The sequence below is a fragment of the Ascaphus truei genome, unplaced genomic scaffold (genome assembly GCF_040206685.1).
Source record: "Ascaphus truei isolate aAscTru1 unplaced genomic scaffold, aAscTru1.hap1 HAP1_SCAFFOLD_440, whole genome shotgun sequence".
Lineage (NCBI taxonomy): Eukaryota > Metazoa > Chordata > Amphibia > Anura > Ascaphidae > Ascaphus > Ascaphus truei.
In genome coordinates this window covers 96,825-119,869 of record NW_027456771.1, presented here as the reverse complement: position 1 = coordinate 119,869, position 23,045 = coordinate 96,825, and the positions used below count along the sequence as shown (strand labels likewise).

At 49.1% G+C, this 23,045-nt stretch overlaps 1 protein-coding gene across 3 annotated transcripts in view; it reads left to right on the top strand.

Moving 5' to 3' along the window:
• Positions 1 to 20,309, top strand: part of LOC142484855 (uncharacterized) — a 191,414-nt gene extending 171,105 nt beyond the window's left edge. For all 3 annotated transcript variants that reach the window (XM_075584085.1, XM_075584086.1, XM_075584088.1), the window contains exons 2-3: positions 16,239 to 16,373; positions 16,538 to 20,309. In XM_075584085.1, the coding sequence (XP_075440200.1) occupies positions 16,239 to 16,373; positions 16,538 to 20,109 (3,707 nt within the window). In that variant the 3' untranslated portion in view covers positions 20,110 to 20,309. The remainder of the gene's footprint in view (positions 1 to 16,238; positions 16,374 to 16,537) is intronic.
• Positions 20,310 to 23,045: the final 2,736 nt, after the last annotated feature.

Here is a 23,045-nt window from a genome sequence, read left to right as displayed (position 1 = left end):
TCAATCTGTCACCCAGTCAGTCAGTCAGTCAGTCACCCAGTCAGTCAGTCACCCAGTCAGTTAGTCAGTTAGTCACCCAGTCAGTCAGTCAGTCAGTCACCCAGTCAGTCAGTCACCCACCCAGTCAGTCAGTCAGTCACCCAGTCAGTCACCCACCTAGTCCATCAGTCACTCACCTACCCTGTCAGTCAGTTAGTCACCTAGTCAGTCACCCACCCAGTCTGTCAGTCACCCAGTCAGTAAGTCAGTCAGTCACTCAGTAAGTCAGTCACTCACCCACCCAGTCAATCAGTCACCCAGTCAGTCAGTCAGTCACCCAGTCAGTCACCCAGTCAGTCAGTCACCCAGTCAGTCAGTCAGTCAGTCAGTCACTCACCCACACAGTCACTCAGTCACCCACCCAGTCAGCCAGTCTGTCAGTCATCCACCCAGTCTCTCAGTCACCCACCCAGTCTGTCAGTCACCCACCCAGTCAGTCAGTCACCCACCCAGTCAGTCACCCACCCAGTCAGTCACCCACCCAGTCAGTCACTCACCCACCCAGTAAGTCACTCACCCACCCACCCAGTCCGTCAGTCACCCACCCAGTCCGTCAGTCACCCAGTCAGTCAATCTGTCACCCAGTCAGTCAGTCAGTCACCCAGTCAGTCAGTCACCCAGTCAGTTAGTCAGTTAGTCACCCAGTCAGTCAGTCAGTCAGTCACCCAGTCAGTCAGTCACCCACCCAGTCAGTCAGTCAGTCACCCAGTCAGTCACCCACCTAGTCCATCAGTCACTCACCTACCCTGTCAGTCAGTTAGTCACCTAGTCAGTCACCCACCCAGTCTGTCAGTCACCCAGTCAGTAAGTCAGTCAGTCACTCAGTAAGTCAGTCACTCACCCACCCAGTCAATCAGTCACCCAGTCAGTCAGTCAGTCACCCAGTCAGTCACCCAGTCAGTCAGTCACCCAGTCAGTCAGTCAGTCAGTCAGTCACTCACCCACACAGTCACTCAGTCACCCACCCAGTCAGTCAGTCATTCACCCAGTCAGTCAGTCAGTCAGTCACCCAGTCAGTCAGTCAGTCACCCACCCAGTCCGTCAGTCACTCACTCACCCACACTGTCAGTCACTCACCCACCCAGTTACTCAGTCACTCACCCAGCCAGTCACTCAATAACTCACTCTCCCAGTCAGTCAGTCAGTCAGTCAGAAACCCACCCAGTCAGGCAGTCAGTCACCCACCCAGTCAGTCACCCACCCAGTCAGTCAGTAAGTCACCCACCCTGTCCGTCAGTCACCCAACCAGTCAGTCAGTCACCCAGTAAGTCAGTCAGTCACCCTGTCAGTCAGTCACCCTGTCAGTCAGTCACCCAATCAGTCACTCACTCAGTCAGTCACACACCCACCCAGTCAGTCACCCAGTCAGTCACCCACCCAGTAAGTCAGTCAGTCAGTCATTCACTCACCCACCCAGTCACTCACCCACCCAGTCACTCAGTCACACACCCACCCAGTCAGTCAGTCAGTCAGCCAGCCAGTCAGTCACTCACACACCCACCCAGTCAGTTAGTCACCCAGTCAGTCAGTCACTCACCCACCCAGTCAGTCACTCACACACCCACTCAGTCAGTAAGTCACCTAGCCAGTCAGTCAGTCACCCAGTAAGTCAGTCAGTCACCCACCCAGTCAGTCACTCACCCAGTCAGTCACTCAGTCACTCAGTCAGTCACACACCCACCCAGTCAGTCACCCAGTCAGTCACCCACCCAGTAAGTCAGTCAGTCAGTCACTCACCCACCCAGTCACTCACCCACCCAGTCACTCAGTCACACACCCACCCAGTCAGTCAGTCAGTCAGCCAGCCAGTCAGTCAGTCACCCAGTCAGTCAGTCACCCAGTAAGTCAGTCAGTCAGTCACTCACCCACCCAGTCAGTCACTCACACACCCACCCAGTCAGTAAGTCACCCAGCCAGTCAGTCAGTCACCCAGTAAGTCAGTCAGTGACCCACCCAGTCAGTCACTCACCCAGTCAGTCACTCAGTCACTCAGTCAGGCACACACCCACCCAGTCAGTCACCCAGTCAGTCACCCACCCAGTAAGTCAGTCAGTCAGTCACTCACTCACCCACCCAGTCACTCACCCACCCAGTCACTCAGTCACACACCCACCCAGTCAGTCAGTCAGTCAGCCAGCCAGTCAGTCAGTCAGTCACCCACCCAGTCAGTCAGTCACCCAGTCACTCAGTCACCCAGTCATTCAGTCAGTCACCCAGTCAGTCAGTCACCCAGTCAGTCAGTCACCCAGTTAGTCAGTCACCCAGTCAGTTAGTCACCCAGTTAGTCAGTCACTCACCCACCCAGTCAGTCACTCACACACCCACCCAGTCAGTCACTCACCCAGTCAGTCACTCAGTCAGTCACTCAGTCACCCAGTCATTCAGTCAGTCACCCAGTCAGTCAGTCACCCAGTCAGTCAGTCACCCAGTCAGTCAGTCACCCAGTCAGTTAGTCACCTAGTCAGTCAGTCAGTTACCCAGTCAGTCAGTCACCCAGTCAGTCAGTCACCCAGTCAGTTAGTCACCTAGTCAGTCAGTCAGTCACCCAGTCAGTCAGTCACCCAGTCAGTCAGTCACCCAGTCAGTCAGTCACCCAGTCAGTTAGTCACCTAGTCAGTCAGTCACCCAGTCAGTCAGTCACCCAGTCAGTCAGTCACCCAGTCAGTCAGTCACCAGTCAGTCAGTCAGTCACCCAGTCAGTCAGTCACCCAGTCAGTTAGTCACCTAGTCAGTCAGTCAGTCACCCAGTCAGTCACCCAGCCAGTCACCCAGTCAGTCAGTCACCCAGTCAGTTAGTCACCTAGTCAGTCAGTCAGTCAGTCACCCAGTCAGTCACCCAGTCAGTCAGTCACCCAGTCAGCCAGTCACCAGTCAGTCAGTCAGTCAGTCACCCAGTCAGTCAGTCACCCAGTCAGTTAGTCACCTAGTCAGTCAGTCAGTCACCCAGTCAGTCAGTCACCCAGTCACCCAGTCAGTCAGTCACCCAGTCAGTTAGTCACCTAGTCAGTCAGTCAGTCACCCAGTCAGTCAGTCACCCACCCAGTCAGTCACTCACACACCCAGGTACTCAGTCACTCACTCAGCCAGTCACTCAGTCACCAAGTCAGTCAGTCACCCACCCAGTCAGTCACCCACCCAGTCAGTCACTCACACACCCAGTCAGTCACTCACACACCCAGTTACTCAGTCACTCACCCAGCCAGTCACTCAGTCAACCAGTCTGTCAGTCATCCACCCAGTCTGTCAGTCACCCACCCAGTCTGTCAGTCACCCTCCCAGTCAGTCAGTCACCCACCCAGTCAGTCACCCACCCAGTCAGTCACCCACCCAGTCAGTCACTCACCCACCCAGTAAGTCACTCACCCACCCACCCAGTCCGTCAGTCACCCACCCAGTCCGCCAGTCACCCAGTCAGTCAATCAGTCACCCAGTCAGTCAGTCAGTCACCCAGTCAGTCAGTCACCCAGTCAGTTAGTCAGTTAGTCACCCAGTCAGTCAGTCAGTCACCCAGTCAGTCAGTCACCCACCCAGTCAGTCAGTCAGTCACCCAGTCAGTCACCCACCTAGTCCATCAGTCACTCACCCACCCTGTCAGTCAGTTAGTCACCTAGTCAGTCACCCACCCAGTCTGTCAGTCACCCAGTCAGTAAGTCAGTCAGTCACTCAGTAAGTCAGTCACTCACCCACCCAGTCAATCAGTCACCCAGTCAGTCAGTCAGTCACCCAGTCAGTCACCCAGTCAGTCAGTCACCCAGTCAGTCAGTTACCCAGTCACCCAGTCAGTCAGTCAGTCACCCAATCAGTCAGTCACCCAGTCAGTCAGTCACTCAGTCACTCACCCACACAGTCACTCAGTCACTCACCCACCCAGTCAGTCAGTCATTCACCCAGTCAGTCAGTCAGTCAGTCACCCAGTCAGTCAGTCAGTCACCCACCCAGTCCGTCAGTCACTCACCCACACTGTCAGTCACTCACCCACCCAGTTACTCAGTCACTCACCCAGCCAGTCACTCAATAACTCACTCTCCCAGTCAGTCAGTCAGTCAGTCAGAAACCCACCCAGTCAGGCAGTCAGTCACCCACCCAGTCAGTCACCCACCCAGTCAGTTAGTAAGTCACCCACCCTGTCCATCAGTCACCCAACCAGTCAGTCAGTCACCCAGTAAGTCAGTCAGTCAGTCAGTCACACACCCACCCAGTCAGTCACCCAGTCAGTCACCCACCCAGTAAGTCAGTCAGTCAGTCAGTCACTCACTCACCCAGTCAGTCAATCACCCACCCAGTCAGTCAGTCACCCACCCAGTGAGTCAGTCACCCACCCAGTCAGTCAGTCAGTCACCCACCCAGTCAGTCAGTCACCCACCCAGTCAGTAAGTCACCCACCCAGTCAGTCAGTCACCCACCCAGTCAGTCAATCACCCACCCAGTCAGTCAGTCACCCACCCAGTGAGTCACCCACCCTGTCTTTCAGTCAGTCACCTAACCGTGTCTGTCAGTCACCCACAGTGTCTATCAGTCACCCACCCAGTCAGTCACCCAGTCAGTCACTCACCCACCCAGTAAGTCGCTCACCCACCCAGTCACTCACTCACCCAGTCAGTCAGTCACCCACCCAATCAGTCAGTCAGTCACCCATCCAATCAGTCAATCACCCAGTCAGTCAGTCACCCAGTCAGTCTATCAGTCACCCAGTCTGTCAGTCAGTCACCCAGTCAGTCAGTCAGTCACCCAGTCAGTCAGTCACTCACCCACCGAGTCCGTCAGTCACTCACCCACCCTGTCAGTCAATCACCTAGTCAGTCACCCACCCAGTCAGTCAGTTACTCACCCACCCAGTCAATCAGTTACTCACCCACCCAGTCAGTCAGTCACCCAGTCAGTCAGTCAGTCACTCAGTAAGTCAGTCACTCACCCACCCAATCAGTCACTCACCCACCCAGTTACTCAGTTACTCAGTCACTCACCCAGCCAGTCACTCAGTCACTCACTCAACCAGTCAGTCAGTCAGTCACCCACCCAGTCAGTCAGTCACCCACCCAGTCTGTCAGTCACCCACCCAGTCAGTCAGTAAGTCACCCACCCTGTCAGTCAGTAAGTCACCCACCCTGTCAGTCAGTCACCCACCAAGTCCGTCAGTCACCCACCCAGTCAGTCAGTCACCCAGTCACCCAGTCAGTCAGTCACCCAGTCAGTCAGTCACCCAGTCAGTCAGTCACCCAGTCAGTCAGTTACCCAGTCAGTCAGTTACCCAGTCAGTCAGTCACCCAGTCAGTCAATCACCCAGTCAGTCAGTCACTCACCCACCCAGTCAGTCAGTCACTCATCCACCCAGTCAGTCACTCACACACCCAGTTACTCAGTCACTCACCCAGTCAGTCACTCAGTCACCCAGTCAGTCAGTCACCCACCCAGTCAGTCAGTCACCCACGCAGTCAGTCACCCACCCAGTCAGTCAGTCACCCACCCCGTCAGTCACTCACACAACCAGGTACTCAGTCACTCACCCAGCCAGTCACTCAGTCACCCAGTCAGTCAGTCACCCACCCAGTCAGTAACCCACCCAGTCAGTCAGTCACCCACCCAGTCAGTCACTCACACACCCAGTTACTCAGTCACTCACCCAGCCAGTCACTCAGTCACCCAGTCTGTCAGTCATCCACCCAGTCTGTCAGTCACCCACCCAGTCAGTCAGTCACCCACCCAGTCAGTCACCCACCCAGTCAGTCACCCACCCAGTCACTCACTCACCCAGTCAGTCACTCACCCACCCAGTAAGTCACTCACCCACCCAGTCAGTCAGTCACTCACCCACCCACCCAGTCCGTCAGTCACCCACCCAGTCAGTCACTCAGTCACCCAGTCAGTCAATCAGTCACCCAGTCAGTCAGTCAGTCACCCAGTCAGTCAGTCACTTAGTCAGTTAGTCACCCAGTCAGTCAGTCAGTCACCCACCCAGTCAGTCAGTCACCCACCCAGTCAGTTAGTCACCCAGTCAGTCAGTCACCCACCCAGTCAGTCAGTCAGTCACCTAGTCAGTCACCCACCCAGTCTGTCAGTCACCCAGTCAGTAAGTCAGTCAGTCACTCAGTAAGTCAGTCACTCACCCACCCAGTCAGTCACTCCCCCACCCATTTACTCAGTCACTCACCCAGCCAGCCAGTCACTCAGTCACTCACTCACTCACCCAGTCAGTCAGTCAGTCAGTCAGTCACCCTCCCAGTCAGTCAGTCACCCACCCAGTCAGTCACCCAGTCAGACAGTCACCCAGTCAATCAGTCACCCAGTCAGTCAGTCACCCACCCAGTCAATCAATCACCCAGTCAGTCACCCACCCAATCCGTCAGTCACTCACCCACCCAGTCAGTCAGTCAGTCACCCAGTCAGTCAGTCACCCAGTCAGTCAGTCACCCAGTCAGTCAGTCACCCAGTCAGTCAGTCACCCAGTCAGTCAGTCAGTCACCCAGTCTGTTAGTCACCCAGTCAGTTAGTCAGTCACTCACTCACCCACCCAGTCAGTCACTCACACACCCACCCAGTCAGTCAGTCAGTCAGTCACCCAGCCAGTCAGTCAGTCACCCAGTCAGTCAGTCAGTCACCCAGTCAGTCAGTCACCCACCCAGTCAGTCACCCACCGAGTTAGTCAGTCACCCACCGTGTCTGTCAGTCACCCACCCAGTCTGTCAGTCACCCACCCAGTCAGTCAGTCACCCACCCAGTCAGTCAGTCACCCAGTCACTCACTCACCCACCCAGTCAGTCAGTCACCCAGTCAGTCAATCAGTCACCCAGTCAGTCAGTCAGTCACCCAGTCAGTCAGTCACCCAGTCACTCACCCACCCAGTCAGTCAGTCAGTCACCCAGTCAGTCAGTCACCCACCCAGTCAGTCAGTCACCCAGTCAGTCACCCACCCAGTCAGTCAGTTACTCACCCACCTAGTTTGTCAGTCACCCAGTCAGTTAGTCACCCAGTCAGTCAGTCACTCACCCAGCCAGTCACTCAGTCACTCACTCACCCAGTCAGTCAGTCACCCACCCAGTCAGTCAGTCACCCACCCAGTCAGTCAGTAAGTCGCCATTCTGATTTGCTGTGCTGTCATTGCCTTTAAGTGACGTCATCATTTTTTTTTGTCGGCCAAAACACATGGTTTTCACGGCCCAATCAGGACCGTGGGAACCATGACGAAAAAGTGCTGGTAGTGCCTTGACACATTAATTCCCAGATATTTAATGTATGAAGGGCACCATTTATAGCTGAAATTTAGTTTGAGTAGTTTGACTTCGGGATCTGGGAGACTAAGATTTAGGGCCTCTGATTTGTCACTGTTTATTTTATATCCTGATACCTTTCCGAAATCCATCAGTTCCTTTTGAAGGTTAGGAAGGGAAGATAGGGGTTTAGTCAAAGTTAGAATGATATCATCAGCGGATAGGGAGATTTTGTACTGTTCTTTATCGATGGAGAAACCCTGGATATTCGGGTTGTGTCGTATTTTGGTCGCTAGTGGTTCGATCGTGAGGGCAAAAAGAAGGGGGGATAGGGGGCATCCTTGCCGGGTTCCATTCCTAATTTGGAACCGCTCGGAGCCTCCACCTGTTAGTCGTACCGACACAGATGGGTTTTGATAAAGTGCTCGGACACCCTCCAAGAACGAGTCCCTGAACCCAAATTTTATCAGCGTTTGGTCTAAAAATAGCCAGTCAATTCTGTCAAATGCCTTCTCTGCGTCTAGGCTCAATAGCATTGCCTTTGAGTCTGTCTGGTGGGCATGGTCAACTATATTAATTATCTTGCGGGTATTGTCTGAGGCCTGACGGCCCAGGACAAACCCGACCTGGTCCGTGTGTTTTAGTCTCGGGAGGATAGGATTAAGTCTGTTCGCCAAAATTTTGCTATAAAATTTAAGGTCGTTGTTCAACAGTGAGATTGGTCTATAACTTCCACATTGGGTGGGGTCCTTCCCTTCTTTAAGTATTATGGCCAGATTGGCGGACGACATTGAAGATGGGATAGGACTGCCTTCTAGAAATGAGTTGAACAAGTTCAATAAGTGAGTGGACAAGATGGGAAGAAATTTCTTATAATAGGCATTTGTGAAACCATCAGGGCCCGGCGTCTTGGAAATTTTTGATGCCTTGACGGCCGCCTCTAATTCTTCTATCGTTATTTTTGCATTCAATCTAATATTTTCTTTTTCTGTTAGTGAGGGGAGCTCGCAGTCATCTAAATAGTCTATAGCTGACGATAATTCAGTTGTGCTAGGGTTAGCAGAGCGAGCCCTCAGGTTATATAATTTGGTGTAAAATTTGGTGAATTCCTCTGCTATTTTTTTCTCGTTGTATAGTATCTCACCAGAGCAGGGATTAATCTCCATATTGGTGACGGCATGATGACATCATATTCCCACGATAGCAGGAGTCCAGTTCCCGCACATGCGCGTCCCAGACCTTTAGATCACACAACAGTCTCACAATGATACAGCCGCATATGCAGTGTAGCCATCTTGAAAATGACGTCACATTCGCGCGATAGCGAGAGTCCAATTCCCGCGCATGCGCATTGATAATCTTTGCATCAGGCAGAGTATCTTCTTATATCAATATCTATCTGCAGTTTGTATACTGCTTTCAATTTTATGGGTCTCTCTCCTCTATATGCTCTCTTTTGATATCTGTGTTTGGGTCACTGAAGTACCTTCCACAAGAATGTACTATATGTATAGTTTCATGCCTATAGGTCTTCTTTATTAAGTGCCCCGCACACTGGTATAGCATGCCTGATATTTTCTACCATATTTTGTTTATTTATTTTCTTTAAAGGTTTATTATTTATTTTCCTTTATTGTTTTTTTGCTCAGTATCTCGTCACCCACAGTGTCTATCAGTCACCCACCCAGTCAGGCGCTCACCCATCCAGTCACTCACTCACTCACCCACCCAGTCACTCACTCACTCACCCACCCAGTCAGTCAGTCACCCATCCAATCAGTCAATCACCCAGTCAGTCTATCAGTCACCCAGTCTGTCAGTCAGTCACCCAGTCAGTCAGTCAGTCACCCAGTCAGTCAGTCACTCACCACCCAGTTTTTTTAGAGGTTTCTTTTTCTGTGTTTATATATTTATATATATATATATATATATATATATATATATACAGTATATATATATATACAGTATATATATGTATATATATATATATATATATATATATATATATATATGAGAGAAAAAGAGAAAAAAACAGGCGCACACCTAGTGCATTAAAGTAAAACAATGATTTTATGGAACATTAAAAAACAGACAAATGCCCACTCACAAATCAAACGGAAATAACAAGCAGTTATGAGATTGGCCCTCATAAGCCTCCGGTAGCGTCTGGAACAGCAATCGAGTCTTCTCCTACACACGTGTTGCGCAGTCTCCTTCACCGGAAGTGACGTCCTCCCGGCGTGTGCCCCGCAACAGGAAATCCCTCCGGGAGCCTCAGACTTCGCCTACTTCGTTTTGGCTGCTGCACCGCCAGGAATAGTGGAGATCTGCCCGCTCCTTCTGGTCTGGCTTGCCGCTCTCAATACTGCATCCGCAGTGCACTGAGTTCAGTGGGAAAGTGCCTCCTTCAACCCCTGATGAAGTCATCCTGATGACGAAACGCGTAGGGCGTGGCTGAGACGGAGGAGGCACTTTCCCACTGAACTCAGTGCACCAAGTATAGTGAATAATTCAAAACACCCCCCTCCGTTACCCCATGTGGGTCCAACAGTGTCTTGATTGCTCTTCCGCATGTTGAGAATGTCTGAGTGGTGATTAGCTGAGTGATGTCAGGACTCTGGGCGTTCTCCCTCCGCGTCTGCTGATTGGTTGTTGGACCTGTCAGGCTTGTTCCTGGGCGTGGTTTTATTACTCATGCAAGAGTACTCCTCTGGTGTCACGCCTGACGCGATGTGAAGCCGTCCTGTCTTTATCCTTTTATTCCTCTTTAGTTTTGCGCATGCGCTGTGATGCTTCTATCTTCTTGGAACAGGGGGGGAAGCTCCCATCTCTTGGAACAGGGGGAGGGGGAAGCTCCCATCTCTTGGAACAGGGGGGGGGGGAGCTCCCATCTCTTGGAACAGGGGGGGTGTTCCCATCTCTTGGAACAGGGCGGAAGCTCCCATCTCTTGGAACAGGGCGGAAGCTCCCATCTCTTGGAACAGGGCGGAAGCTCCCATCTCTTGGAACAGGGTGGAAGCTCCCATCTCTTGGAACAGGGCGGAATCTCCCATCTCTTGGAACAGGGCGGAAGCTCCCATCTCTTGGAACAGGGGGGAAGCTCCCATCTCTTGGAACAGGGCGGAAGCTCCCATCTCTTTGAATAGGGGGGGAAGCTCCCATCTCTTGGAACAGGGCGGAAGCTCCCATCTCTTGGAACTTGGCGGAAGCTCCCATCTCTTGAACAGGGTGGAAGCTCCCATCTCTTGGAACAGGGTGGAAGCTCCGATCTCTTGGAACAGGGCGGAAGCTCCAATCTCTTGGAACAAGGGGGGGGGATGCTCCCATCTCTTGGAACAGGGCGGAAGCTCCCATCTCTTGGAACAGGGCAGAAGCTCCCATCTCTTGGAATAGGGCGGAAGCTCCAATCTCTTGGAACAGGGTGGAAGCTCCAATCTCTTGGAACAGGGGGGGATGCTCCCATCTCTTGGAACAGGGGGGAAGCTCCCATCTCTTGGAACAGGGTGGAAGCTCCCATCTCTTGGAACAGGGTGGAAGCTCCAATCTCTTGGAACAGGGGGGGGATTCTCCCATCTCTTGGAACAGGGGGGAAGCTTTCATCTCTTGGAACAGGGCGGAAGCTCCAATCTCTTGGAACAGGGTGGGGAAGCTCCCATCTCTTGGAACAGGGTGGAAGCTACCATCTCTTGGAACAGGGGGGAAGCTCCCATCTCTTGGAACAGGGCGGAAGCTCCAATATCTTGGAACAGGGGGGGGAAGCTCCCATCTCTTGGAACAGGGGGGAAGCTCCCATCTCTTGGAACAGGGGGGATGTTCCCATCTCTTGGAACAGGGCGGAAGGTCCCATCTCTTGGAACAGGGCAGAAGCTCCCATCTCTTGGAACAGGGCGGAAGCTCCCATCTCTTGGAACAGGGGGGAAGCACCCATCTCTTGGAACAGGGCGGAAGCTCCCATCTCTTGGAACAGGGGGGAAGCTCCCATCTCTTGGAAGAGGTCGGAAGCTCCCATCTCTTGGAACAGGGGGGGATGCTCCCATCTCTTGGAACAGGGGGGAAGCTCCCATCTCTTGGAACAGGGCGGAAGCTCCCATCTCTTGGAATAGGGGGGGAAGCTCCCATCTCTTGGAACAGGGCGGAAGCTCCCATCTCTTGGAACAGGGCGGAAGCTCCCATCTCTTGGAACAGGGTGGAAGCTCCCATCTCTTGGAACAGGGTGGAAGCTCCGATCTCTTGGAACAGGGCGGAAGCTCCAATCTCTTGGAACAGGGGGGGGGGAGCTCCCATCTCTTGGAACAGGGCAGAAGCTCCCATCTCTTGGAATAGGGCGGAAGCTCCCATCTCTTGGAAACAGGGGGAAGCTCCCATCTCTTGGAACAGGGTGGAAGCTCCCATCTCTTGGAACAGGGTGGAAGCTCCAATCTCTTGGAACAGGGGGGGGGGATGCTCCCATCTCTTGGAACAGGGGGGAAGCTCCCATCTCTTGGAACAGGGCGGAAGCTCCAATCTCTTGGAACAGGGGGGGGGTAGCTCCCATCTCTTGGAACAGGGTGGAAGCTACCATCTCTTGGAACAGGGGGGAAGCTCCCATCTCTTGGAACAGGGCGGAAGCTCCAATATCTTGGAACAGGGGGGGAAGCTCCCATCTCTTGGAACAGGGGGAAAGTTCCCATCTCTTGGAACAGGGCGGAAGCTCCCATCTCTTGGAACAGGGCAGAAGCTCCCATCTCTTGGAACAGGGCGGAAGCTCCCATCTCTTGGAACAGGGGGGAAGCTCCCATCTCTTGGAACAGGGCGGAAGCTCCCATCTCTTAGAACAGGGGGGAAGCTCCCATCTCTTGGAAGAGGTCGGAAGCTCCCATCTCTTGGAACAGGGGGGGTGCTCCCATCTCTTGGAACAGGGGGGAAGCTCCCATCTCTTGGAACAGGTCGGAAGCTCCCATCTCTTGGAACAGGGCGGAAGCTCCCATCTCTTGGAACAGGGCCGAAGCTCCCATCTCTTGGAACAGGGCGGAAGCTCCCATCTCTTGGAACAGGGGGGGATGTTCCCATCTCTTGGAATAGGGGGGGATGCTCCCATCTCTTGGAATAGGGGGGGGAAGCTCCCATATCTTGGAATAGGGGGGGATGCTCCCATATCTTGGAATACGGGCGGAAGCTCCCATCTCTTGGAACAGGGGGGAAGCTCCCATCTCTTGGAACAGGGCGGAAGCTCCCTTCTCTTGGAACAGGGGGGATGCTCCCATCTCTTGGAACAGGGCGGAAGCTCCCATCTCTTGGAACAGGGGGGATGCTCCCATCTCTTGGAACAGGGCGGAAGCTCCCATCTCTTGGAACAGGGGGGAGGGGCGATACTGCTGTCACTCCGATTCTTGTAAAGTGGGTAGTTGAACTCCATGCAAAGAAGAAACATACTGTATGCAATCAATAAATATCTCAAAGTGCTACCAACACCTCTCTTAAGTGTCTACTCTTAAACCTACTAAAAGGCTAACTAATAATCACTAATTTAAAAGGCTAACTAAGTTAAAAAAAGGAAGTGAGTTCTAATGCTAGCTATAGTACCAACCTTTCAAGGACAGATAGTAGAACTGTAAATAAGACATGATAAGGTTAATGCGTATTTATCTACTGTTTAGGAAGCTATTGATGGATATGTAGTCATTTAATCCTCTTAGGTATACTGTGTTGTGACGGGAGGGCAGGCCAAATACACATTTATATTTAAGGGATCAGTCACAAGGCAAAACAGGCAGTAAAATAAATTGCGGTTTATTCGGATAAGACCTCGGAAACACACAGAAATACAAGAAACAGAGAATATACACACTTACGGGGGTCTGGGGAAGAGATCTACCCTTTCCTAGTTGCAAGGCGCCTGTTCAGCAAAGGCTTACCTTGATAGGACCTTGGTTCTGGACTCCTGGACCGAAATCCAGCCTGCTGGCTAGGCCTCCCCAGAAGCAAAAGGAGAGAGGCCTGCCAGCAGCTGCTTGTCTTCAGATCTCCAACAGGAAAAAGAGGGAGAGAGCTGCTTTTACTGTACACTCTTATATAGGCTGAATTCCTATCTAAATCATTGAGTGTAATAGCTAATTAAAGCAGGGATTGAAATTGCGCATTCCCTGATAGGAGGGATAAATTCAAAACTTGCTTATCAGTTCTGACTTCCAGGGCCGTTTTATCCCTGGCTCCGCGGTGTCTAGTAAAACAAAGACATCCCAATCTGAACATCCTGCTCACCAAATGGTTTACCCCCTCTGCCATTCCTCTCCTCTTTGAACTATGGAATCTATGCAAACTAGCCAGCATATTAACCATATGCCTGTGCTTTCTGTATAGAACCTTATTGTAAACATTAAAACACAATATAAAGTACACTTCCTTACAGAATATACTTTGGGGAACCTTATACTTATAAGGGAAATAAATTGGGGAGATTTGGGCTTGGAAACCCTTTCTGAGCTGGGGCTTTGAAATGCTAATCCACATGTAATTCACATGCTAATTCACACTGCCTTTTGTCACCAACCTGGGTTTAAATCACAGGACAAACATACAGTAATACATTGCAGTTTTAAAACACAGAGAACCCACATTTGGACACAAGAGCTGACACTCTCAGCCCATACCATATGGTTTCAGGGGCAGCCAGCCGGGCTCCCCCTTTAATAAGGAAGGCCGGCTACACCGACCGCCACAAGTGTCCAGGGTGAACAGCCAAAAGGCTTCTTTTTGTTGCGATGCCTTATCTTTTTCTGCCCCTGAGAAGGTTTTATTAACTTGGTCTATACCCATTAGCTTAAGAGAAGCAACTGTATGTACAGTGTGATATCAGTGCGGTGGCTTTTCCCCCATTAATTTTACTTCTGTGTTCGATGATACGTGTCTTGAGCATCCTATTGGTTTTACCTACGTATATTAACCCACATGGGCATTTGATGATGTGTACTACATTTATTGAGGTGCGTGTGATCCTATGTTTTATGTCGTCTTTTTGTCCGCTTCTGGGGTGTTGGGATTCGTTGCCTGTACTGAAACTGTTGCCGACAGAACATACAAAACATTTGAAGCAGCCTGGTTTAAGACTGTATTGTATTGTATTGTATGTCTTTATTTATATAGTGCCATAAATGTACATACAGTAGCGCTTCACAGTAGTAATACATGTTGTAATCATATAAATAACAAATAATATAAATAACAGGTCATGGGAATAAGTGCTTCAGACATAAAAGTAACATTAAAGAAGAGGAGTCCCTGCTCTGAGGAGCTTACAATCTAATTGGTAGGTAGGGAGAACGTATAGAGACAGTAGGAGGGGATTCTGGTAAGTGCGTCTGCAGGGGGCCAAGTTTTATGTATCATGTGTCTAATATTATCCACAGTGCTATTCATATGCTTCTTTAAGCAAATGTGTCTTAAGGTGGGTCTTAAAGGTGGATAGAGCGGGTGCTAGTCGGGTACTGAGGGGAAGGGCATTCCAGAGGTGTGGGGCAGTCAGTGAAAAAGGTTTAAGGCGGGAGAGGGCTTTAGATACAAAGGGGCTAGAAAGAAGACATCCTTGAGCAGAACACAAGAGTCGGGGTGGTGCATAGCGAGAAATTAGGGCTGAGATGTAAGGAGGGGCAGAAGAGTGTAAAGCTTTAAAAGTGAGGAGGAGAATTGAGTGTGAGATGCAGGATTTGATCGGAAGCCAGGAGAGGGATTTCAGGAGGGGAGGCGCTGAGACAGATCTAGGAAAGAGTAGAGTGATTCTCTACTCTTAGAGTAGAGAGACTGCTCATTTAGTGTGTGGGTTTCTAATGTTTTTTATTGTCTGCAGTGATAAGTAAATCTTTTATACTCTGCCCTCGTGTGTACGCAACCCTGGGCTGATTCCCACAGATAGTATTTAGGAAAGAAAATTTTACTCCCAGCTCTGGCAAAACATATGTTCCTATCAGTTTTTTTTAACACTATGCCTGGCCAACAGGCCATAAACCATTGTTTTGTACTTTTAAAATCCAAATTAAACTCTAATTAAGTTCCATTTGAAAACCAGCATAGACCCACGGCAAGTCATAAACCCTCTGCATTGTTTAAATGTCTCGCATCACGTGACCGGGACATTTAAACGCACAGGAGATACCGGCACTCCATACCGGGGAGCCTGTAACTCAACAAGCAGGGGGTCCCCGAGGCTGAAGTGAGTGCGGTTCTGCTCCGGAGACCCCCTGCTTCAATACTCTGTAATTAAAATTAACATTAAAACTGCACGATCGCCTGTAAGAGCTACGTAGGGAGATGTAACTCCCTCAGCGCATTTCTTCCAGACTGCAATTTTATTGAACACAAGTATTGCGATAAGTATTTTGGGGGGGGGGGGGAACACACAAAATAGTGCGATGTTGCATTTTTTTTACCGCATTATAAAAAACTAGTGATTTTTTCTTGGTGAATACCGATTTTGACCCACGTTTCTTATAGTGCAGTAAGAACATGCAAAGCCGCTCGGCAATGCACTGAACATATCGAAGTTTAGTGACTAGATCCCGTTGAGTGTTGGAGTGTTATATGGAGCAATAGGAGGAGCAAGTGGATGCGTTATAGGGAGTGATTGTATGAAGCCTGGCATTATAGGGAACCGTTATATTGAGCATATAGGATTTAAAGGGAGCAGTTACTTGATGCAATAGGAATTATAGGAAGGGGCTCTATGGAACGATGGGAGTTACAGGGAGTAGTTGATACATACAACCCTTGCTTATAACACATCCTATTGGTCCAATAAACCATTCACTTAACTTCTTATATTGGACCAATAGGATGTGTTATAGGCACGGGTTATATGTATCAAGATGAGGTGTTATAAGGGAAAGTTTATATAGTGGTTATGTGGAGCAGTAGGAGGAGGCATTCAATGACAAGTTATATAGGATAAAAGGGGGGGTTATCGGGAGCCTATTTTTCCATCAAATCTAAATAATGATTCCTGATTTTTTAAATTTTTTTCAGGTTGCGCAAAATCGGAAACTATGGCGACAAATTCAGCTCCGAAAGCGGACGGCGACAGCATGGAGATTGCGGCTCTGGGACGTCCTTTCAGTATCGGGATGTTGTACGACTGTCGCAATGATAAACTCACCCCAGGTATCTATGCCTATAACAGAGGAGGGGGGAACAGGGTGTTAGAAAAAGGAGGGCTGTTTTAAAACAGAAAAAGGAGGGATTTGATAAACAAGGAAATACTCAATTTAAAAGACATCTCGGAAGTAAAAAAATGTCAGTCTAGTGTTACTGTTCTTTCTCTGCAGGGGTCACCTTGTGGGACACAGAGTCTCTGAAGAAGGATCTGCGCATTCAGTCCCAGGAAAACACATCATTCGAGATCATCGCATCGGACTCCATCTCGGACAAGGCCAATGCCCTCAATGTCACGGCGTCCCTCAAAGCCAGCTTTCTTGGTGGCCTCGTCACAGTGGGAGGATCAGCTGCTTACCTCAATGACACCAAGAAGTCCAAGAACCAGGCCCGCGTGTCTCTTCAGTACTCCAGGACAACCAGGTTCGAGCAGCTCAGCATGAATCAGCTGGGGAGTCGGAATATCACTTACAAGGAGGTGTTTGAGCAGAGGACGGCCACGCACGTGGTGGTCGGCATCTTGTATGGAGCTCAGGCCTTCTTCATCTTTGACCGAGAGGTCTCTTCCAGCGAGAATATCCGTGATATCCAGGGTAGCCTCAATCTTTCCATCAAAGGCATCCCATCGATCAGCATTGAGGGAGAAGGTTCCGTTAAGATGAGCGAGAAAGATAAAGAGAACGCGAACAAGTTCAGTTGTAAGTTTCACGGGGACTTCGCTCTGGAGAGCAACCCCTCAAACTACGAGGAAGCCATCAAGATCTATCGCTCGCTTCCCAAGATGCTCGGGGAGAAGGGGGAGCATGCTGTGCCCGTCAAAGTCTGGCTGTACCCCCTGGTGAGACTTGATACGACAGCAGCTAAAATGGTGCGAGATATCAGTGTGAATCTTCTTTTTGAAGCAGAGTGTATGATGGAACAGATACGAGAGGTCACTATGCAGTTCAATGACATGATGAAGCATTATGTAGCCATCACCTTCCCAGATATCAAGACGAAGATCCAGAAGGCCAAGGATTTCAGTCACCAATCAACGTTAAGCTTGCAGAAGCAACTGGCAAAGATCCTTCCGGCCATCCGTGGAGGAGGAGAAGAGGAGAGCATTCTGGGTGACATCTTAATTAGCAGAGGACTGTCACCCTTCAACACCCAACATTTTAATGAATTCCTAAGCAGGAAGCTTCAGGAGATGAACTTTGTGAATTCCTATCTGATAGCGCTAAATGAGGTGAAAGTCATCTCCACTGAGAGTGAGTTGAACCTTCTTGTTCTCAACCCAACCATCGACTGCGTCCTGTCCTTGAATTTCAGCTCATTAGATGATGAGGAGGAGTATCTGAAAGATCTGAGTATATGGCTCCAGAAGGAGATATCTAGTGAAAAAGCCTATGTAGACAAGACGGTTATGCCATGGTTCAAAGAGAAGCAAGTGTCGAACAAGGCCAGGCTGTGTTTAAAGGCTTTTCAAACATTCTATAAGGTGAACGCGTCCAGCGAGTGTACAAAGTTCATTGTGTCCTCAACTCCAGACCCCAACAACGCTGGAGTTTCAGTATATCTGTATGACAAGGGGGACCTGGTGAGTACTGAATTTAATCCTCCAGCAAAACCCAATCCCCCTGTGATTCTAAGGAGATCCTATGACAGCATCGAGCTGAAACTCATTCCGGCTGATTTTGGAGTTGCGGAGATCGATAGCTACAAGGTGGAGTATAAGTGTGAAGATGAAAAGTGGAGGGAGGTCAATACCCAGAGCAATCTTCAGAGATATGTGGTGAAAGACCTCTTGCCTAATTCAAGGTACCAGTTTCGATATGCTGCAGTTTGTATCCCAGGGCTAAGCGAGGTCAGTGATGGCAGTGATATAGCAATGACTCAACCCAGCAGCCCCCCTGGGATTCCACATGCTGCCCTTCTAGGAGATTCTGAAATTACACTCATGTGGAAGGAACCTGTCACCATTGGCAAAGAAGTCCAGATAAGACAATATAAAATGGAATACCAGCCAGAAACCAAACAGGGAACCGGGAAAGATTCCTGGACTGAACAGATATGTTTAAGAAAAAGAGAGACCTGTGACATTGATGGTCTTCTTAATGATACTTCCTATAGGTTCAGAGTGTCAGCCATATATGAAGGGAATCTCGGGGTTAGCGATCCAAGTGACGAGGCCATCATCTTGATACCAAAAGACAGACAAGAACAGAGGGCTTGCCTCCTGTTTCTCAAGGAGAGCACCTTGTTGACGGCTGGAAAACCCTCAATTTACCAGCTTGGAACCACCCTTCTTCAAAATGGTCCAGAAGGATGCAGGAGGTTCATCCTAGGGAAGGAGAGACTTCAGAGGAACAAGAAGGTGATCCTGTTATTGGGAGTGACTGGAACAGGTAAAACATCTCTCATCAACATGATGGTCAACTATGCCCTGGGAGTTCAGAGGAAGGACAACTTCCGATTCAAGCTGGTACAAGAAGCTACCAACCAAACGCAGAGCACAACAGGCGAGGTTACAATCTATGAAATAAACGCTGGCAGCGGCTTTCAAATTCCATTTTCCCTAACCATAGTAGACACTCCAGGATTCGAAGACACTCTAGGAGTGGGAGAGGATGAGATAACCCAGAAGATCCAAAATGTGTTTTCCACTTCCGGTGGAATTGACAGCTTAGATGCCATTTGCTTTGTAATCCAGGCTGCTCCCGCTGTTTTTACACCCAAACAGAAGCTTGTGCTTCAATCAATGTTTTCCATATTTGGGAATGACATTAAGGACAACATCCAGCTCCTAATCACCTTCTCTGATGGACAGACGCCTCCTGTTTTGAAAGCCATAGAAGAATCCAATGTCCTGTTTCCCAAGGATGAAGCAGGTTTGATCTACTTCAAATTCAATAATTCTGTGCTGTTTGATGAGAACACTACAGTTGGAGGGGACTTGAACTTCAATGAGCTCTACTGGAAAATGGGCACCAGAAGCGTGAAGGACTTTTTCACCAAGCTGAACATCCTGGAAACAAGAAGCTTGACCTTGACCAAGGAAGTGCTGAGGGAGCGCGAGGAGCTGGGCGCGTCACTGAAAGGAATGGGATTGCAGATTAAAACTAAGCTGGTAAAGCTGGATGAGCTCAGAAAGACACAGGAAGCTCTGAGGCATCACATGAACGAGAAGGAAGGCAACAAAAACTTTGAGTACACTGTGAACGTGATCGTTCCCACCAAGGAAGTCCTCTACGGCTCACTAGCAATGAATTGTAACAACTGCTGCACCACTTGCTGCTGGTACGGGGATACTCATGAAAATGCCACCAGATATTTGCGAACTTACATTACAAACATGAACTACTGTCAAGAGTGTCCACGTAAATGTGATTGGACAGCCCACACCGGAAATGATTTCAAGTGGACGCAAATTGTGAAGGCAGAGAAAAGAACTTATGAAGATCTGAAGAAGAAGTACGAAGAGGCATCAAGGCAGGTGACTTCACTGGAGATGTTGACTGTGACACTTCAGCAGGAGTTTTCCAGGGCCAAAGAAGAGGTACTACGGCTCATCAGCGAGGCATCTCAACGGCTCCGTCGCCTTCAAGAGATCTCTCTTAGAGCCAACCTAACCTCCACTACAGATTACATTGAGCAGCTGATCAAAGAAGAGGAGGCGGGAGGGAAGCCGGGGTCTCCAGAGAGAGTGAGGTCCTTGAAAGAACTTAAAGTGGAGGTGGAAACGCTAGAAAGAAGTAGGAAGTAGAGATGGTCGTGGTTGTCCTTGTACAAGAGCTTTCCTGACCTCCCAAGACCTGAGAACCAGAGTTAACTAAAAGGAGGTGGAAACTGTACAGTTGTCCTTATGTAAGCAAGTTACTTCCTTCTGTATGATGCCGGAAAACCTTCTGTTCAACATGTAGTCTCCTTTAGAAGTTACAAATAATAAACATGAAGAAATATAAAGTGATGCCGAGTCTGACTGCACAGTTCCCAATTGCTACATTTCTCCTTTCACCTCCAGTTTCTTATAAACTTCCTTTTCATCTGTCTCCTTACTTCTTTATTCCAATTACTGGCTCTTCAATACAATCAGTGGTGCTCTGCTTTTTGTGACCTTTTCCATTGGAAGTCTTCTTCAGTCTGACCTTCTCAGCAGGGTCAAGGGTGTGTCACCTGCCCCATCCCCATTATACATACATCCAAAATATACTTTGGGGGTTCTTTTTAGAAGACCTTCAACTGGTCGATCCAAAGGCTTTTGGGATATCTCCAGCCACTGGTTGACTTGCTGGGAGTGTCCTCTGTAGAGCTGAGACTTGGTCCCAGATACCTAGAGAAGCTGGTGAAAAAGGCAAGGTGACCTCCAGACTCCTGATATCTATCAACTTCAGGTTTTAAGACTTAGGGTGGTTATCATAAACGTTTCAGCTGGCTGAAGATGCCCCCTCTCACCCAGACTGTATAGCCTTCAATAGCCTCTCTAAATCCCCCAAAAAACAAACCTCAGAGTGGGATCAGGAGCCTAGTGTCCAACTAACTATGGATACGCTTTTTCTCTTCATTTTTTTTTAAAACTTGTCGTATTTAAATGTGGAGTAACAAACACAAAGAGAGAAATGCAAGGCGCAATGTTCCAGAAAGTCTTCATATTCTCTAGATAATTGTAGTTATCTCCCTGCAGCTCCCATTCTCCCGTAATCAGCGGGGGTCACTTAGAAACATATAAAACCAAAAAAGGGGAACAAAAACACAAAATAAGTACCAATAAGTCACATTTATAAAGAGCACATATAATGCTCATAACAATTAAAATTGATTAAAAAAAAACACATAAATCTAAACATCCGTCCTACAGCAACACCACTGAGGACCACAGGTCGTGCAAAACTAGGGCCAACCAAGCTTACAACGTCCCAGATAGAGTTAAGTATCAATGCAGGTGGCAATTGCAGTCAACTTAGCTTTGAGTTTGTGTCCTTATTCTGGAGCCAAAGGGTTTACGCTGGATAAAATATGGCCAGATAGCTTAACTCGTACCTTTTACAAGCACAACAAGTTCTTTGTCTTTTCTTCACTTTATTGGGGAACGCATAGACACACAAAGGCACTTGTAGATGATGATGATGTTGTTGTGAGAGAGAGCTTCTCTATAGTGAGTTTGCTTGATAGTAGGGAAAGGTAAAAAACGGTGATAGTTGCCAGGAGGTGAATAGCATGAGATTTACTTACTCAGCCAGCTAGGGTAGAAAGGAAGTGTAAAGGAATCTGGGAAACAGGAATAGTCTCAGGATCAGACTGTCAGCAAGACAAAGGGGGTAGGAATAGCCCACTCTCATCTAGGAGAATAGGAGGTTGCAAGTAACCAACACTGACTAGGGCTGTCTAAACAACATGTAACAATAATGTTGCCTTTTCACATGCAGCTAGATGCTGGGACAGGGGAAATAGCAGGCAGCTAAACTAGGGAGACATGAATCCTATGAGCTGCAAAGGGAGACAGAGAAATATGAAATCCTGTTCCAGGGCAGTCCTCATGAAAGTATGGAAACGGCTGGAGCAGATGAAAAGCAGCACTCTGACCTCCGACGTCACGGTATCACGCTGCGTGCTGACGTCACCTCTACGCGTTTTGCGCACCAATAGTGTTTCATCAAGGGGATGGTCTTAGGAGTATAACAAAAAACAGACAAAGATGCCCAAAGCTACTTCCAATGTGACAAAAATACACAGTGCGATACCTATATATTCTCTTGAAAAAGGGTAATTTAGTTTAACCCTTTGGCCAAAGCGTCTTAAGCCTGCTGCCACTTTCAAGGCATGGCCGTAGCAGGTCCTAACACTAACCTGGGTTAAAATTCTTATTTACCTGTATAATTAGGGGAAGAATGATCACATTGGATCTGTCGTAACCTGGCAATATGAAACTGACCTGCCAACTTGGGAAGTCGTGTGTTCATTGGTGGTCTTAGGTGTCCTGAGGCGGGGGTTTAAATACCAGAAGGCTAATACCTGCCTCTGCTCCCCCTGCAATCCCTTGTTTCTCCCTCCTCTTACCCAACGTGCCACCAGGAGGGACATGCCCTGAGATCGCTTCTCTAAGTGAGTAGACTTAGGGTGGTTAGGATAAACGCTTAAGCTGGCTGAAGATACCCCTCTCACCCAGACTGTATAGGCTTCAATCGCCCCTCTAAATCCTAAAACAAACCTCAGAGTGGGATCAGAAGCCTAGTGTCCACCTAACTATGGATACGCTTTTTCCCTTCATTTTTTTTAACTGGTCTTATTTAAATGTGGAGTAACACACACAACTATTATAGAAGGGGAGACTCCCTTTTTAAGTCCCCAATAACCTTATAAATCCACCCCCTTCCCCAACAATAGCAGAGAGTGAACACACATTTTTTAAATGGAATCTGTCACTTTGTGTGATACCCCCAGGACTGCCTCCTGCCCGTGGCACACTTTGGGGGTAAATACATGGATAGGAGGAAAGATGGGGAAAATGGAAGACAAGATGAGGGAGGTTAATGCATGGCTACGAAAGTGGTGCAGGAAGGAGGAGTTTGGGGTTTATAGAGCACTGGGACTCATTTTCTGAGAGGTGCTATCTTTAAGGAAGGAATTGATTGCACCTCAATGAAGCGGGATCTTCTGTGCTACGGGGGAGAATGTTAAAAAGGTCAGAGGTGATTTTTAAAC